Source organism: Phasianus colchicus, chromosome 20 (genome assembly GCF_987193195.1).
Source record: "Phasianus colchicus chromosome 20, bPhaCol1.hap1.1, whole genome shotgun sequence".
NCBI lineage: Eukaryota > Metazoa > Chordata > Aves > Galliformes > Phasianidae > Phasianus > Phasianus colchicus.
The window spans coordinates 7956315-7975815 of NC_143455.1; the positions used below are offsets into that span (position 1 = coordinate 7956315).

The window sequence follows — 19501 nt, forward strand, 5'->3', positions numbered from 1 at the left end:
ATCTGCTAATACTTCTTGTCGTCTGCTGCTCAGTGCTGCAGCAGTGTACATTTGATGCAGCACACAGCCCAAAAGCTTCTTAGGCTCTTTTAATCTTAAAATCACAAAATATTGCATCTACCCAATATATTGCTTCATCTGAGGATCAGGCTCCTTCCTACAAGTGGAGACGTACCATGTAAACATAGATTTTTCACCTTGAGATTCAAATTCTTGACTAGCAAACATAACAATTACACTGCTTTTGTACATGTAGGCACTTGGCAGGCCATGCAGAGAGAAAATACGTGAATAATCCCCTTCAGAACCATATTAGCAGAAGTTACACTGCTGACTCTGGCTCCATTTTATCTCCATGTTATTATTTCTTGTCCAGGTGCAGTGTGAGAGTGCCATTGGTTTTGTCACAGATAAATAACATTTGTGAAGTTGGGCACACCTGAAAATTTTCCAGCAACCCTTTCCACAAAACATAAAAACTGTTAAAATAATTAAAAAAAAAAACAAACAACAACCACATAGATGTTATATGCTGATTAAAACACCTATAGATGTACACAGTACTATATAGTGTATCCCAACCTACAGATTGTAAGAGCCTAGTAAGATCCATTGAGAGCAGCCAGAGCAGCAGCAAAGAGCCCGAAACGTCTGATATCCTGATAACAAACATCTAAATGAACAGAAGTTTTCTGTGGATCACATGAAATCTGTGATAAACATTCCACACAACTCAGGGAACATAGAATATAGCTGATTTTCTATGAAATACGGTTATTTCCATTTCAGTTGGAAAATTTAACAAGAAAGATTGCAGCCAGGAAAAATTAGAGCATATTTTCCCCATCAGATAGAAAAGAGGCAATTAAGACATCTTCTAGGTCAATGAATGAGTCTAGACACGCTAATAGCTGCTGGGGAATTTGCATCTATTCTTTCAGCTTGCATAATATGTCCAGAAATTGGTCCAAAAGGGGAAGGAATGAACAGAATATGATGAAAGTCAGTGTGCTCTACTTAAAGGAGACTTGGGCACGTGTGCTGCTTGGTCCTAACTGAGCTTCCTATTACATTTTCTGTATGTGCAGTGAGATGTAGGTTGACGTGATCAAATGCTTGACCACTCAATGTGAGGGAGGGCAACATTAGGCACGAGAATAAAGATGTAACAGTTTTTAACCCGAAATCCCTAGGAAAGGAATCTTCAGTGAGTGTCCTACTAATGGAATCCGGAAAGCATGAGGCAGTGCATTAAGTTGAGTTCCCAATAGCTCAGGGAATTCTCAGGGTTTGCTGCAATGTGCTCAGACAGCCCTGCACAGTGGCTGGCTCTAAGCACAGTGCATACATGGATTATGCTATTAACTTAAACCTTATTTTACGTTAGCCAACGTATAGGATGAGCTTAATCCATTCACATTTAAATGCCAACACTGTAAATTTTAAACTGAGAATCCTTTTATAGCCTATGGAGAGAAACGGGCTCTCCTCAAATGTGATTACGCTCATCCTAAAGCATTTTGCTAATAGGGGAGCATCCATCTCTTCTGGTGGGAGGCACTTCCATGTGATGCAGGCATTTGCAACAGGGTGTGAAGAGCTTTTCATTGCAAAGAAGGGCCTGCTTCCCTCCGTTGGCCATAAGGCCATGAGCTCAAACAGATCCAAACTCTGTACACACACGGGTGAGATAAATCCAGTGGTGTTCATTTATAAATCTGTAATAATCAGGAAACTCTGTGCAATTCCCTCTCCCACTGCAGCTTCATAAATCATAATGCTTCAGTCACGAAGCAGGGTAACTTCTTTATTATTTATTTACAAGGAAAAATCAGCTGTAAACCAGGAGAAAAGCCAAGGGATGTGTTGCTCAGCATAAGCAAGGGAAGACCTGAGGTTATATTTTCACAGTAGTGTCCAACATCTTAAAAAGGAGAGCTCTGCTGATGGGATTTGGAGGAAGCCAGGGGTATTATCTTAAATTTAAGCCCTATGGAAAGGAAGCTTTTGTGTGAACATAAATGTTTTTCTCTCCTGAAGCGAAACAGACTTTGTTGTAAATTCCTCTCCAACAGAATGATAAATACATAGAGCATTACTGAAAATGGAACTTCAGTGGACAGTGTGCCTGAAAGGGGAGTTGTGATTACTGCTTCTGTCGCATGTAGATTTAAAAGAGCATTTAACAAAGCACCACTTGCAAGATCCTGAAATGAAGAGGCCAGCATATATCTTGGGATGGATTTGTATGGCACAAAAGCTCCTTTTGGAGCTGTAGACCTGCCTTTGCTCAGCGCCCTCAGCACTGCTGGGGATTCTGGTGCCATTCTTCTTGCCTTGCCATGGCATTGCCTTCCTTGGTGTGCTAAGCATGGGGAATGGGAGTTGGGACAGAAGTTTTCTGCAGCCTGCAGGATAACTTGAGGCTGCTGCAGACATTCTGCCTCTGAAGGAGCTTCGTGGTTTTGTCATGACAGCAGAAGTGGAATTATGAAAGAACCGAGGAGAGCTGAATAATGGATTCAACCACAATTTCTTAGTAATATAATAGTTCTTATTAGATTAAAGTATTAAGGGGAAAAAAAAAAAAAAAAGCTCAGAGACTTACATATTCCTTTAATAGGTTATTTTGAGCTTCCATTGAAGCAGATACACTTTTAGCAGATTGGCTTAAATGCCAATTGGGTAATAGAGCAAGAAGAAAAGCCATAATCTTTCTTCAGAGCAGAGAGTCATTTACAGCTGAAATAAGCCTAATTACCACAATTGAACTTGTGGAACCCCTTGCCTTTGTTAATAGACTTACTGTGCTAATAGCTCCGAATGGACATAAAAGCCAAACTAAGAAAAACTTTGTGTACTTCTGAGACATTAATGTGATCTTTCCCCACACAAACAAAGAAATACCACTTTACACTTCTGTAGCAGAGGCTTAAAGGGGAAAGCTTTGATTATTTTACGGCTTTTAAAAAGCTTAAAGCGATGGAAATGGTACCTTCACAAAAATCTCTTTTCTGGAATACAGCAGCTGTGTAGGTTTTATTATGAAGTTGGAGAACCAGGTATCTCTGTCAGCATTACGGAGTGAGCTGCTGCTCAGCAGAAGGGTGACCAAGAAAAAGGAGAAGAAAATGTTCAAAACCAACCAACACCCCTCTCTGCAGTTGTGCTGTAAAGCAGAGACACCACCGAATTGAAAAGCATTGACTTAGTGGGGCTGTGTCCAAGGCTGGCTCAGGGCATGTTGTCAGCACTACACGTGTTTTAAACAAATAGAGCACCTTTTTCTGTTCCTTTTTTTTCTGTTGCTCATTGTCAGTTTGTTCCAATTTCTGTGTCACTTTGGTAAATCTGTTATAATGAGCTTTATGCAGTCAGTGAACTTCAGAGCAAACACATAGATGGGTTGTTCAGCTGCAGGTATTCTCAGCAATCACATTCAGTGCAACTCAGTCTCTTTTTTTTTTTCCCTAGCACATAACAATTAATATTGCAAAGCAAGATCTTTGGCTTTAGTGGCATACGATGTTAAAATAACAGAAAGCAGGTGAAGGGGGAAGGAATTCCAAAGGAACTGCAATGGGAAGGATCCATGTGCCATGTTGTGACCTCTTCTCATGCTCACTCCTCTCTCCTTTCCTTTTGCCATGCACGGTTATTCTCATTTTCACACTCTGAGCTGTTGTTATGAATGGCATATTTGTGTGTTAATCGTAACTGCTTTAAAGCACAGCTGCTGCCCCTCTGAAAATTCATGTTGCAGTCAGGTATCGTTGCAAGCTTGGTTTCTTATATAGCAGCGTGTCGATGTATGGTGCTTTATGGCATGTGGGATTCAGTTTCAAACTTTGGAGCTGGAAATTTATTACACTGCTTCAACATATTTCACGCAGAACTTACGGTGAGTGTGCCAGCTGGAACCTACTTGGAATTTCTTATTTTCCATCCACTTCTGCAACAGTGTCACATTGTTTACAAGGAGAGCATGCAGTCTTACATAAGTCACTTGCTTTCATGTGCTTTTTCTGCATTATTTTACTCAATTTGTGAAGGATTTAAGCACCCTGAAGCGTGGGGTGTTAAAAGCCATAAAATAATTGAAAATAAAAACTATTTTTGGCTGCAGTAATGGCCTGTGCACAATCAGAAATATTAAACAGCATTTAATAAGTGTGGGTGAGATGTGATGAATGAGCTGCATTATATAAAAGTGCTTTGTTCAGGCTATTGAGTATAACGACTAATATGGGAAGGGATGCAAGGGAGAATGTGGCTTTTTATTACCAGCTTGCTACAAACTTGTTGTAGGATAATCTTTGTTACTGTGACCTAAAGACAAGCACTGTCAAACACAGGCTTTGATCCGCTGGGATTTATGGGCAGCGTTGGGTATCTGGATTATGTTTTGGGAAGCAAGAGGTACAGAAACATATTGCAGCACTGAGGAAATGATGCAAGTGAGCTGACTTTCCCCAGGCTTTCTGGATTGTTTAACAAACCTCGAGGTTCTGTTACGTGCACTCAGTTTTCCATCAGCATTGTATGGACTTGGTGGCATGGCAAAGAAATCCTGTCCCCTTGAAGTGCTTCCATCGTATCCATGCCTTTCCTCATTATGGCTTTATGGTAATTACTCAGCAGTAACCATCTGTGTATGATCTTTGCCCACTGAGTGCATCTCCTTGCATTCGTGGTTGTGCATGGCATGTGTGGATGTGTGCAGTGCCATTCCCACTGCTGAGACTTTGGAACACAGTCAGACAGTCAGAATGAGTTGCAATCTCAGTTTGCAATCTTTTGGTTTTGGGGAGCTCAGGTGATGACTTACTGAGTTCTAGCGTTGCTACTTGAAAATTCCTGGCCTGTTGTAAGCAATATTCTCAGATAAATGTCTGCTGGCATATCACTGACGTTTATGCCTAGCTTGTTTCTTACACTAATATATTGCTTTTAGTAAATAAACGGGATAGAAAATAGTATTTACCTTGCCATATCATGAGAAAACTATTCATTCTGTCTGACATAAACTGAGAGATACTGCTTATATTGCTGCTCCAGTGAGCCAAGAAAAGCTGCACAAATATGTCATGACCATACAGTGGAAAATGCCTGCATACTGTTTCCTGTATATCTGTAGTCAAGGTTCAATATGACAGAATAACAGGAATATCCATGATGCTTTCTAAGAACTTGGGCTTAATTTGGGAGCTCATTTATGAGACAAAGATCAAGTTCTAGGAGTGTTTTCTGTGCTTGAAAAATGTTTTGATAACTTTGTCAGCCATCAAGACAAACTGCAGAGAGCATCTCAGTTCATTGACTTCATCGTGCGATGTGAATTGAGTTCTGACATTCCCATAGGTCATTACCACACAGCTGCTTTATCTGCTATGAACCTGGCATAAATCTAGGCTGCCACAGAAGTCCTGTATTCTTTTTTTTGTGAATGTTCACGTTCTGTGCATTGAGCAAGCTCGGGGAACTGCTCCAGCTAAAATCCAACCTTGCCAAAAAAAAATTTGGCTGCGTAGATGTTAATACATAGCAGCAAGCAGACAGGACCACTGGTTTTGACAGTAATGTGCCATATGTCAAATTAAAGTAGTCATGTAAGCACGACTGAAGGAATGGTTGCCGTGCCAGCCCCATCTCCTGACGCAGTGCTTCCCTCACAGTGCAGACGTAGGAGCTAACAGAGCACTGGGAGCCTGCAGCACAAACTGGGAAGGGCTCGATTGAGGTAGCAGGCTGATAGCTGCCTTAATTTTCCCGAATTTGTGCACAAGTTTTAAAAGTTACAGTGACTGCATGATGGGAAGTCCTGCTGATTGCTGCCCCACTGCTTTCCCTGCTGCAGAGCTCCCGTCTTCACCTGTTTCTTAGTGTTGAAAAATGTTTTTTCTTTGTGAGTTCTACTGCAAATGTAAATTGTTCATTTGTAATTAAATGAACTTGATGAGTCATCGGGTCGTTTAATCACAGATGACGGGTGACCCAGTGGCCTAATGGATAAGGCATCAGCCTCCGGAGCTGGGGATTGTGGGTTCAAGTCCCATCTGGGTCGTACTGCCATTGTTTTGTGTTCAAGAAATGTTTAGATCTACTGAGGGATGTGGTTTCACGGGGAAAAAGTGATGAGAGTGGATGGTTGGACTGGATAATCTTAGAGGTCTTTTCCAACCTTGGAGATTCTATGATTCTATGACCTGTTTCCATGACTCTGTGCTTTGATATGTGTGTACTGCCCATTCATGAGCCCACGGGTATTTACCACAAATATTACTGCTACTGTTTGGAAAGAATTATTGCAGCTCACGTCCTTCACTCAGCCTGGTAGTTTTGCTAACTACCAGACCTAAGAAATTGATCTGCTTCATCTAAGTATATAACTTACCCTTCAAAAACACTGCAGAAAGTTTTCCACCTATCAGCAAAGGGTAAATTTTTGAAATTCTGTAGTTTGTTTCTATGAGTTTTTCATCTTACGTGGTTTAAATTCCTTTGACAATAGATTTCTGACTCCAGTTGGTTTAATGCAGGGTTTGTTGTTGATTCCTTTCCGAGAGGATGCTGTTACATGGGAATGAAACTGTGTTTTCAGTGACTGATGAGAGTTGGAAAGTGTTATTGAAGTTTCTAGCAGATGACCCTTTAATAAGATGTATTTAATTGGATAAGACTTGCAACAAATATTGGCCATCTGTTGAATAACATCAGAAAAGTAAAGAGAAACAGCAACAGGAAAAAATCTTAAACAAATGAGCAAATGAGCTTCAATTTCTTGATGTAATCCCACACAAAACAGGATGGGTGGTTAAATTTTAAACCCCAGCCTGAATCCTTTCAGAGAATTGTCCAAAATGATGGTTGGTTTTGTAGGTATCCCTCATGGCCAGGAGGAGCTGAGCTTCCCCTTTTTCCTTCATAATCTTTGAAAATTTCAGCCCTCTCTTTTGAACCTTTTCACATTTAAAATGCTCTTTGCTGCTCCAGTCACACTTCAGGCTGAGTGGCAGTGAATGGTTATTGCCATAAAAGTCTGCTTTCATGGGGTGAAACTTAAGTTCTGTGGCTGTGCAGATGCTGTGGCTGCCCTCCCTTGCTGACTGTGTTGGCAGCATTAACGTATCTTTAATATCTTCCCTCCTGTTGGATCAGTGGACCATTATTTGACCATTATTTTTATATGTCATGAATTAATGGGACAGTAATGTTTACGTATCAGTACTTATTTTGCATGAAGGCAAATGAAGTTATCAAATTAGAGCTAATACAGAATAAATTATCAGATCTGAATCTTAATAATAATTACAACCCAGCACAAAATGGGAATGCCTACGTATCTTCTAACTGAAAGTATTGAAATTGGCATTGCAGATCCAGTAATACAATGAATACTGCCAATTTCATTACATCCAAATGATTTGTTTTGGTGTCAGCAAGTGAGTAAATACTGCTTTTCAATTTTTTTGTGTGTGCCTTTCAGACACAAAATTAATATAGTTAATTATTAATGCAGTCGTTTTAGCACAGAATATACTATAGAACAAGCCACAAATTTGATTAATTGTGCAAATAGGAATGAGCTAATTGTTGGAGTTAACTTGCTGTCTAAATGCACTTTAAACTCTCACGGAGAGAATCATTAGCATTAGGCACTAGAAGGTGGATTTTTTTGTGGCATGATGGAAGTTTTGTAATTATCTTTTTGATTTAAACCTCCCCAAGCTAAAATGAACTGGAAGGAGCAAATGAAATCAGACTGACGAGAGGGAAGCATTGGCTGCTGCTCCTGTCGTGATTTTATTCATACAACACTTTATGAAATTCTGTTTCAAGCATAAACATGAAGTGGGACATAAATAGGAGATAAGAGCTATAATAACATTTGCATTATGGGATTGGATCTTCCATCCTTTAAAATGAAGTGCTCTGCTTTTAAGAAAAAGAAATAAATGTGCAAGTCAGGAATATTTTGCTTTTATACTTCTGAAGTATAACTACACTACACTACACTACACTATTCTGGAATCACAGTTGTGTGAAAGTTAATGTCAAAGCATGCTATCATCTTTTTAACAGCTTTTACATGTGTCAGTAAGTGTAGAATTGGGTGATTATCTCTGTCCTGTTAGTAATTGGGAATTCATCCTCCCGTTGGGATCGCATCCAGCCAGGTACTGCAGGGAGCTGATTTCCTGGAGCTCAGCAGTGGCGAGATGATTCTGTTCTTATTGCAAACAGCTTGTTTGGTGTCGTCCTGACCCCGCTTACATCCTGGGAAAAAAAATAAAGAAAATCTTTTGGCAGTCGTAGAATTAGTGTGTGACTTGTGTTTACTGCCAAGTAAGGTTTATTAATTTTGTTAGTAAGTTAAAAGGTTTCTCTGATAGAACTAAATACACAGATTTTAATTGAAAATACACTAGAATACATTGCATTCATCTCTTGGCATTTGGATCTGGTATTTCTATTCTGTTTTTGTCCATTGCAAGTCATGCTAAAGGAAGGAACTGTTTTGCTTTACAACTGCCCGTAGCTTGATATCATTGAATTATTAATACAGTGTTGAGAAAAGCAAGCTATAAAGCTAGTACTAAAGTATTTCCAAACGTTTGTACAATTTTGACGGTAAAACCCACCAGCTGTGCTAGGACATTTTCTGTAGTCGTTCAGATTTCCATGCTTCCAGCTGTGAGCTGATCAGATTTTGCCATGAAGCTCCTGCGGGCTGCGATGCAGCACGGCTGGGGCCGGGGTGCGGGTTGGGCTGGGGGCAGGATGGGGGCAGAGGGTGGGATGGGGGCAGGATGGGGGCAGAGGGTGGGATGGGGGCAGGATGGGGGCAGGCTGGATGAGCTGGAAGCGTGGTGGCAAAGCTTCCAGAAGAGGAAGGCCCTCATGGATGCTCACTGCCTCGTTGAGGACCATGATTGGAATGTAAGCAGCTCTGGAAGAAGCCGTTATGGGCTTTTCCATAAAGCTCCTTTACTTTCTGTTGGCTCCCTCTAAGGAAGCCCTCTGGGATTCTGGCTGTATTACCAAATAACATCCAACAGCTGCATGCTGGAGATTGGTTTCACGCTGTATCCTCTCACTTCATGCTGTCCTGAAACATGGACAGCCTGTGCTGCTCCACATTACCCGCTCTCTCAGCCCGTTTCTTTTTACATCTGTTAACACAACAAGCTGCAGACAGCTGTTTTATTCCAGACATCCCATTTTTGAGCTTAGGCACGTTGATGAATTAGTGCAGATTCTTAAGGGTGAACATTCAGCCTTCACAGGAAATACTTGTGGGCTTTGTGTTGCATTGCTGAATTGCAGGAGCTGCACCCTGCCCTGCTGCAGTGCCTCTGCTGCTGGCACACAACGTCTTAAAGGCAGACATTTGAACTACAGTGGTTTTGAACTACGGAAGTGATAGAAGAAGCCTGGCATAGCAGGTCATCTTTTTTGCCATTGTGAGTTTTTGAGAGAGTTATTTCGGTTCTGGCTTTGATAGATGACTTCTGGATTATTATTCATTTATAAAATGGGACACCTCGAAGGAGCAGGATTAATAGCTTTGTGAAATTTTAGCAAGAACTTTCCACAGGAATGGTGATCTCTGTCTTAAAATAATAATAATAATAAAAAAAAAAGAACACAGTTAACGATGAATTAAAACAGTTTTCTGTGACATCCTTGAAAATTAATATCTTCTACCTCTTTTGTTTTACAAGCGTGGCAGTATAAAAATAATACAAGGTACCTTCTTTTCCTTGGAACTGAAGGTAGAAATGTCAAATCTAGCAGGTGTGGTACGTGAGGTATTTTGCTATATCCCAACTGTTTTAAGAATGCTGCACATACAGCTGCAGGAATATATTCATCTCTTTCTCCCCCGGCGCTACCAGGTCCGCTGAATTCATTGCTGGAAATGAAAATACATACGCAGCCTCTGCCAGGCATGCAGCCAGTATTTGCACACTGCTGTAGATCTTGCAAAGCCAGCTTACCGGCAGCATCCATCTGTTTTGTTCTTAGTGTAAAGGAGTTAATGACCTGGGTAGTTAAGACTGTCCGGGTGATCTGCGTAATCCTTTCACACAAATAAGATATTGTTGCAACTATTACTTTCTCTCTTTTTTTTTCTTTTTCCTTTTCTACTTTGTAGCAGAGATTTTGTTTCTGGCCTCCCTCCTGTTTATTTAGCCTTATTGAACTTGACCAAATTGAAAAACTATGGAGCAAAGACATTTGAATGACCTCAGGTTGGACTGGATGACCTCCAGAGGTCCCTTCCAACCCCTACAATGCAGTGATTCAGTGCAGCTGAGGATGTGCATCCAGTTACTGCCTGGCAGACTCTGGGAGCTCACAGTGAGGAATCAGCCCTGAATTGATCAGTGTTGTCTTCTTGTAGCTCATATGCTTTGACTTCAAGGTAAGTTTCTGCTGCTGCTTGGAGGAGGTAGATTGAGGACTGCAGTGAAGATGAAGGTAACCCATTAAATAAACAAGGTATAGCTCTCCATAGGTGAGCACTTTCAGGTGCTGTGTGACCTCATGCTGTTACAAAAGAGCTTAGAGAAGCTTAAGAACAGGGCAGGGTGGCGAGGGAGAGGGCTGTTTTCCTTACGAGCCGTGTTATCCCAGAGCAGACTGGGGCAATTTTAGGGAGAAGGGGATTATAAGTGACAAGGAGAGAGTTGGCATGTATCAGGTTTAAGCCCTAGCCTGGGTTCTCTGTTCAGGTAGCCCTCTCCTGTATGTGGAGTGAAACACTGGCAGGAAAAGTAGCTGATGTGTTACAAATTGCACATGTTGAAAAAGTTAGGGTAATGCAGTCTGTAAGATGCCTGTGGATTCATGTCCATTACATTCAGAGGTTTCACTTCTTCTGACTTGTGTTTTTGATATATAATAGAACCCTCATTGGTGTTAAATACAATGAAAACAGTGGATTTTTTATACAAGTCATAACCATAGCATCATATCCAGAACAGGAGGAAGAGAAAATCCTATTTAATTGTTACACTTTATGCTCAGGATATTCTCCCTATTCCTGAGTTTACTCTATACCTAGTACATTTATTTAAACAGTAATGCTTATTTAAAAAAAAAAAAGAAAATGTAATTAATACTGAAATGGCTTGTCTGTTTTGAAGCACTACTCTATTTCTGTTTAATGTAATTACTGTATTTAATCTTAGGAGGAGCTAATGCATGCCTTGTGACAAATTTGTTCATTGCTCGGTGTCATGCAGAAAGCAAAAGAAGAAGTCAAGCAGTAATATGGGTCCCTTGGGGAAATTCTGTGGCTTCACTGAAAATGCAGAGCATGTAAAATAGCAACATAAAAATTATGAAGTGCTCCATATGACTACAGAGGCCCTTCAAGTTCCCTATTGTACTCCGAGACAAATGCAGAGAGTGATTTCATGCTTATTTTAGTTTTATTGTTACTCCTTGGTCTAATTTGGAATCAATTCTTGCTCTGTTAGACAATAAAAGTAAAAGCCAAGAACAAATATTGTTGCGCAGAGTAATTTCCCTGTTGCTGCTGATCAGACCTCTTCTTCCATTACCTTTGAGAGAATCAATACTCAACCCTAGAAACAAATTATGTAGGCAAGCATACGTATAGCTGTTGGTGTCAGGCAAATGATTGTCGTAGCAGAGGAGACAAAGCTTTAAAGTTCGTTTCGAAAGTTAATAGAGGATTTTTATGCTACTTAAGATTTGAAAAGATATCATTCGAGCTGGGAAAATGATCTGGATTGTGGCAGAAATAAGTCAAAGATTGACAAAGCTCACTGATTTCTCTGGCAGATCAGTTGGACTTAGAAACGTCATCGTGGTTTTTAAATAAACTTGCATAGAAAGGTTGTTTTTTTGTTTTTTTGGGTTCTTTTTTGATGTGTGCTCTCCATGCAGCTTCATTTATTTTACCGAAATAAATCCGGGCCATAGCAGAGAGGACCACTTCTATTGAGAAATCTCATCTAGCCCATGAGGGGGTTGTTCTCTCAAAAATGGGAGCAGAACTGTGGTTTTAAATACTGTTGGATCTTTCTAATTCCAAGCATGTAACATGCATGACTTCTGCCTCCATACATTTACCCCCAGTTCGTGGGAATGCTGGTGTCTGTGCAGCTCTCCAGACACACGGCTGCGTGTCGTGTGGGTGACTGGGGCTCAGCGAGAGCTTTTCTCCTTTATAGATCATCTAGTAGAGAAGATTGCTTCTGTTATTTATTATTGTAATATTTCATTTCTGTCTCACCAGTCTGTGTCATATATAAAAGCTACGAGTAACAGCATTTTTTAGCAGATAACTCCCATCATGGATCATCCTGATAACCTTCACACGTCAGATAATTTAGAAAACAGCTTGAAATTTATGGCACTGCCTTGTAACTATAAGTGACTGATGGCAATATATATATTTAATAACGACACGCTTTTCTCAGCACTGTGAACTAGAAGAAAAGTGTTGGATGGAACGAATTGCCCTCGGTTATACATCATAAATCCCCAAACTGCACAGTGCATCTCCTGCTTGTGTTTGGAGAAGGTGCAGAGTGCTCCTTGCTGTTTAACCAGCAGCCTGGAGATACTGCTTGCTTTCCAGCAACTACACATAATGTGTGCCAGCTCTCTCCTGCTTATACTCTTGTTAAAATGTAAAGCAACAAATTTCCTGGCAGCCTCTGCAAAGCGGTGTAATAGAGCTATCATTAGGAGAAGGTGATGAGCATAATGTGAGTTCTTAGCAGTGGCAGTGAGCGAAGTGAAGCTATTAGCATCTTTCCAAAACAAGTAACGACTGAAAGGTTACTTCTCAGCTTTATTACTAAAAATGTTGTGGTATTTTAAGCAGGTAATATTTTGTTTTCACTTATCTGTGATTTTTTTTTTTTTATTACGAAATCTCGAGCTATGTGTTGCTTATTGAAATTAAAACTTCAGAGTTAATAAAATATGCTCTATTGACTGCATTGGAAAAGTGAAAATTTAGACATGGGATTTTATGTATGATTCCTGCTAACGAGGGATCTTAGCCCAGTGTTGTTCATTTGCCCCTGCATTCATCATTCTCCAAGACTTGCCTATCCCCTCTTTATGTCAAAGTATGTGCTTTTCATTGGAATATTCTCAAAACATGAGACAGTAGTCGTACTTCTGAGCTGCTTACTAAATAACTGAGCCCTATGGAGAATGGTTACACACAGCATGTACAAATAGGAAATCCAGGAGAAGGAATGGAGACTTTTGGTGGTGAGCTGTGAGCGCCAAGGCATTAGCAGAGTGAACAGGGAGGGTTAGAAAGTTCTTCTTCTGTATGAAGCTGTATTTAGTGATTGTGTTTGGAGCGTAGTTTGAAGGACAAATGTTGTATGGCTTGCCTATGTTGGCAGCTGAATTGGGGTTTTCATTGTGGTGTGATTGGCAGAGTTTTTGTGGAAGTCAGAGGCTGCAGTTCAGAGCCATTGGATGGGGTGTAGCAGTGAGTGGCAGTGTTTCTCCTACATGCCTTAACACTTAGTATGTATCAGTATTAAAAACAGTGACAGCGCTGCCTCTGTTCCTGAGTAAAGGCAGAGCTGGGCTCGCCAGCTTAAGATCTCAGCTTGTAAGAAAACATCAGTAGTGCAGCTCAGTTCTGCAGCCCTTCCAGAGATTTTTTTCCATTACTTTGCGAAGATGATCTTGTATTTTTTCCAAATATATGATCACTGCTCACAGAAGAAATTATTTAACATTTTTTTTATTTTCTGAAGGATGTAACAGGATTATTTTTCTTCGTGCGATTTATTCCTGCAAACACAAATCAGGCTATTGTCTTCAAGAGTGGAAAGTTTGGAACCAAAAGTATAATTTGGAAGTGAAACGTTTTTCAGCTGCAAGTAATATTAATAGTAATTGCCACTTAGTGGTGTTTCATTTGGTAGAAACAAACTATCAAAATGATAATTGTAGGATTCAATGGGATATAGATTGATTAACAAAGTAGACAAGCAAGTGGGCAGCGAGCATGGAGCCAGAACTGTGGCTCTTGTGAAGTCAGCTTAGATGGAATCAGGGGAGCAAAGCCCATTTTGCACCATTTGTCCAAAGAATAAACATATGCCATGTCAGAAATAGAACAGTTGGAGACGGTTGCTGCATGGGCCACAGCTGAGAAATAGCTGAAGAAAAATGTGGGGGTGATTAGACTTCTTTCGAGCCAGCTGATGGACTGAAGGTTGCAGAGGAGGCTGGGATGGGACCATGGTGGCACCAAATGCACCTGACAGCATCTTTCCCAGTTCTCTTCATTGGGTGAAAGAACTTCGTGCATGTTATGAATGGGAAAGAAAAGTGAGATTCCACATGAAATCAGCTGTGTTGAAAACCTGTGAGACTGTAACTTGGTTTCCAGTGGAGGTGGAAATGCAATGCTTGCAATTCTAAGACTAAAAAATCGATTTGATATTTTTAAAACTCTCCTTTACGATGTTGTACATTATTTACTGGAAACAGTCTGAAGTGCTCAGGTAACACAGTGTATTATCTGTAAAGAAATGGTGTGTTACTTTGGACTTTTCATCATAACCTTCTGACTCATTGTAAAACCAGCTGATGGTGCAGTGTTTGCATCAGGATGTTCCAAGTCTTAACTCTAGATTTTTCAGTTCTGCTGAAATGTGGACTGATGGTGACGTACCAGAACCAAGCTTAAAATGAAAAGAGAACCTCTGTAAGGGTGAAAAGCTACAGTGCCTGTTATTGAAACAAAGCTCACTCGAGCAAATTGTTGTTCATATGTGGTTTGGGGCATATATGTGACCTCTGCTGTGTGACAGCCCATAGGCTCTGTCACATTATATAATTAGATTAGAATAAGCTTTCCTTATATGAAACAAGTTCTTTTAGATCGCTCATAAATTTCTAAATGGGAGTCATTCTGTAAGCAGAGCTCATTTTCTTTTCCCGTTATCTCCTGCCGCTCTGTGATATGAGAACACTTTGTTCTCCACGAGAGTCTTCACTTAGAGCTTTGGTTTCTCACAGACATAATTCACTAGCAGAGACACTGGGTTTTCTTAGACATCTTCATCAAGGCGTGCAGGGGAACAGATCCCATGCCCAAGGCTGGCTTTCCTTCCAGTTTAACCTCATTTATGGCTCCTGTTCTTGCCTGAACACAGAGGGACCGTTCCAGCTACAACATGGTCTGGGTTCAGGAAATGCAAGTGCATTGTATCAGTCATCCCTCACCAAACTTTCACACTATGGAACATCTTAATCATTGAAAAATTGTCTTTTGATTTTTAAATGTGTTTATTTCCCCAAGAATTGCATAGTTCACTTGATATCTGCCTTTCTTATGTGTCTTTGTCTAGCATTAGGCTCTACTTTCTTTGAATGACTTATAGGTGAGATGTTTGCCTCTGAGTGTTATCTTATTTCCTGCATAACTACATCTGTATCAACAAAAGGAAATTAAACACATGCCTCTGTAACTGTTGTTTTCCATTCTCTTACCAGTTTGCTGTTTTGTGGTTCATAAGAGATGCCATGAGTTCGTTACCTTCTCTTGTCCTGGAGCTGACAAGGGACCTGACACTGATGTAAGTACATTGCCATTTGATATGCTGTTCTTCTAAATATTTTTATGTTGTGGCATTCAACTGCGAGAAGATATTACAAACACCATCAATAGGTTCTAAATGATTGATGTTTATAGTCCTCATTCGGAAGTGAATATTGAAGATTTATGGCCTTTAGAGAGCTGGTTTCTTTTAAAGAAAGCTAACAATGGATGAATGTATGACCAAGATCAGCATTCCTCAGAATGTGACAACCCTGAGGTGTTCACCCAAGCATGAAACATCAAGTCAGCGTTTTATTTTTGTTTGCTTTGTTCTGTATGCATTTGATACTAACAGCATCCATGAAAGACTGAGGGTTTTGCTGAGCTTGTTTGTGAACCCAACACATCTCAAGGTGTAACTTCAAAGTTGACTCTGCTTCTCGTCCTCTGTACACAGAAGGTTGTGGAGCTCTAAGTACATGCCAGTGATGAGATCCAACCTAATCTCGAGCCAGCAGGCTTATCTGAGATAGGTTATCTGAAACTTGTATTATTATATTCATGCTTGAGCTGGTACACCCATCAGGATACACCCGTTCCATCTTGCCCTGTCAATACATGCATATACAAGCAGCATTTTTGGTCAACAATCAAACTTTCAACACATTATTTCACTGGGGTGACACAGAATTCTTGTAGATATGTCTCACCATATAGATCTGCCTATATGGTGAGACATATCTACAAGAATTCTGTGTCACCCCAGTGAAATAATCAGCTGTTTGTTCACATAAAAATAACATTTATTTGGGATTTCTAAATTCCACTTTACAGTGAAGTAATTTAACATCTGCTTATGGGAACAATGCATTCCAAGTGTTCTTTGTCTAAATGGCTCTGTTTTGTCTCTTGTAACGTATTCATGCTCTAGATTGTAGGCTATTATCTCCTCTGATGAAACACACCAGAAGACTTTTCTTACTAAGTTTTAATGAGCTTCTCATGAATGGTTTTAATATGCTAGACATGAGATCAGTGAACAATGAGCAGAAGCTGCAAGGGGTTTTGGAAAGTTTTCTTGTTTTTTAGCTGAAGTACAGGGCTTAAGTACAGTAGCTAAACTTTCAGGCTAAGAACTGAAAAGCATATTAAAGACAGTTTGTTAAACATTTCACATAATGTAAATTTAGGCACATTAAGACATGCTTATCTTTGTGGCAGCAGACTGAGGTTGCTGGCAGAAACACTGCTGCCCTCAACACCCACTTCTTCTTTTTGTAACTTTCCCCTGCCTTCTTTCCACTCTCTGAGACTCCTGACCCGCTCATCAATTTGCTCCCAAATGGTGTAACCTGGAGATATTGCCTCCTTCAAAAGCAGACGTGTGCACTGACTTCACAGCAGTGTGACACATTCGAGCGATGGGTCAGGCTGGCAGTTAAGGTTGGACAATTTCTGTGGGCTGTTTTTGATCTGTTGTTGCTCAGCTCTCAGCATTTATTATATTCAACTTATAAAGTTAGAGGAATGGCTCCAGTCCTGAATCCTTTATATGTGGTGGATGAGTGAGCAGCAGTGAAGCACTCCATGTTTGCACTGCAGACTGTTTCTTTTGTGTAAGTGAAAGATGCTGCTTGTTTAACTGTTGTACTTTTAATGACAGGCCCACAAGCACATCCTAAACTTCAGAGTGTGCTGTCACAAAATAGATACACCACATTTTAGTAATGGTGAAATGCTCAAGTGATTACAATAGGATCTTTGTTCAGGAGTTCCAAATGCATATATATTTTTGAGACATCGTGTATTTCTTCATAGCTTCAATTATTACTACTTGGGCAGTAGCTTACAGTGGAAGAAGCTCCACAGTGCTCTAAATATCACTGCTAAAAATATCTTCCTATATTTTGCTCAGGTGAGGAAATTTCCATTTTTTTGCAATAAGACATCATCTCTTTGGAAATGTGTGGGGTTTTTTTCTTAAGCTTTCTCAAGTGATAGACATTTATTATGAGGTTTTGTATCACAGAACCCTGTGTGATGTTCCTGCTAAGAGCAGCAAGGAGCCAGCAGGTCAGGATCAAAGGATGGTGTGGGGCTGCTAACGAACTGCTTGGAATATGCTCTGCACTTCCAAGGGAGCATTATTCTTCTTCCAGTAACAGTTATAAACTGTCATGCCCAGCACTGCTCACATAAATCAAGCGATTCTCACAAACGCTTCACTGGAATAATTATCAGTTCCATTTATTTCGCTTGATAAAGAGAATCTGGAAGTCTGGAAGCCGCAGAGACACCTCTCAACCAGGGGCTGCAGAAACGTCAATGTATGGAACGTTTCCCACTGTGATACAAAAGTGCTTTTTGCAGCCAAAGGAGGCAGAGCTCGCAGGTGTGTTCCCACACGTCCTGCTGAGGTCCGGGTATCTAGGACACGATGGCAAGCATTTATTTATAGCTTTGTCTCGAGGCGAGGTAGAATGGCATTTACACTGCATGCCTTGGGGGATGATGAGGGCTTCTGAGCAGCAAAGTTCATTAGTCACTGAGGGAGAGTCCAAAGAGAGGAAAACCCTTAGTTTTTCTAGTCATCTTTCTGGCTTCCGTGGAAGGGTTTGTGTGGTCGAGATCTGAGCAGATCTTGAAAATAATGTTTCTTTTTTTTGATTGAGAGAATTAGAATACTTTCATAATAAACCAGGTGCAAAGCGATTTCCAGTTGCAGAGGGACTGTGAGCAGTTCTGTGGCTGCAGTGCCCTGCGAGGAGAGGAAGCTCCTCACTCTCAGTCATTTCCCTACGTGGATTGAAGAGCTGCAACAAAACTTAGTTTTATATCAGGCAGTTCAGAAAACAGGAGGAGTTTTCACACCTTCGCCGACCTTGCCTTATTTCCTAGCCCTTCTTCCACACCTGCATGTCTTGTAGTAAACTTTGACTGTGTACAGAAGTCCTGTGACCTGCATCACACTCACAATAGTGCTGTACAAATATTGTCTCCTTGTGTAGCTTTATTATTTGCTGCAGAACTCCACTGCTGTAACAGAGAAAACAAGTTATTTTTCGTTATTTATCTATTATTTTTTATTATTGCTTATTATTACTTTTGAATGCCTTAGCAGAGAGGCATGCAGGAGAGAGGGAAGCCTAAAATCACCCTCTTTTCTGCTTTATTCAGGTTGAAACATGGGGTTGCAAGATCTGGCAGGAGGTTGGAACTCGATGATCCTTGGGATCCCTTCCAACCCAAGCCATTCTATGGTTCTGTGATTCTATGATTAACTTTTTAAACGAGCCTTTAAAACTACGTGGATTGCACAAGAACTCAGACAGCACAGTCTCTGCATAGGCACTGTTCTCCTTTCAGACTTGGAAGGTTTATAACCAAAATAAATAAAGAAATAGAAATTAAAAAGTAAAAAAAAAGAAAAAAAAAAAGGTGTGGAGGCAAACAACTGTATGGTCAAGGGAGATTAAATCTGACTTTCCTACTCAGAATTGCAGTGAATTCTTAATATTTAAGCACTCAGAATAGAATGAATTGATAAGATTTTGATTACACAAAATGAAGCAGCAAAGCCATCCCATTTCATTTGCCAGGGTGGCTGACCTTTTGTCTGCTGAAGGTGACATATATGGGAAAGATGGTAAAGTGGATGAGCCTCTTGATATTGAAATTATTTGGGAGATTTATTGTATTAAGCACATTTGGGGGGGGAAAAAAAAAAAAAAAGCATTCTAAATTTGCACTGAGGTTGCACGGGATGCTGCAGTAGCTGAATATTTTCCATAGTGGCTTGGACAATTCAATGAAATGAGAAAAATAATTCTTGAGGGGGGAAAAAACAAGGAGAGCTGATGGTTTGCCAGCAGGAGAACGTGAGCCAGCCTCCTGCTGGGGCATGGTGTGGGTGCTGGCCAGCCGTGCACAACGGCA

At 40.4% G+C, this 19501-nt stretch overlaps 1 protein-coding gene and 1 non-coding gene across 3 annotated transcripts in view; both read left to right on the top strand.

Moving 5' to 3' along the window:
* Positions 1–19501, top strand: part of PRKCA (protein kinase C alpha) — a 112614-nt gene that overhangs the window by 30653 nt on the left and 62460 nt on the right. For both annotated transcript variants that reach the window (XM_090122069.1, XM_031598829.2), the window contains exon 3: positions 15520–15602. In XM_090122069.1, the coding sequence (XP_089978195.1) occupies positions 15520–15602 (83 nt within the window). The remainder of the gene's footprint in view (positions 1–15519; positions 15603–19501) is intronic.
* TRNAR-CCG (transfer RNA arginine (anticodon CCG)) lies at positions 5992–6064 on the top strand. The gene has a single exon. It is a non-coding gene; the product is annotated as a tRNA-Arg (tRNA).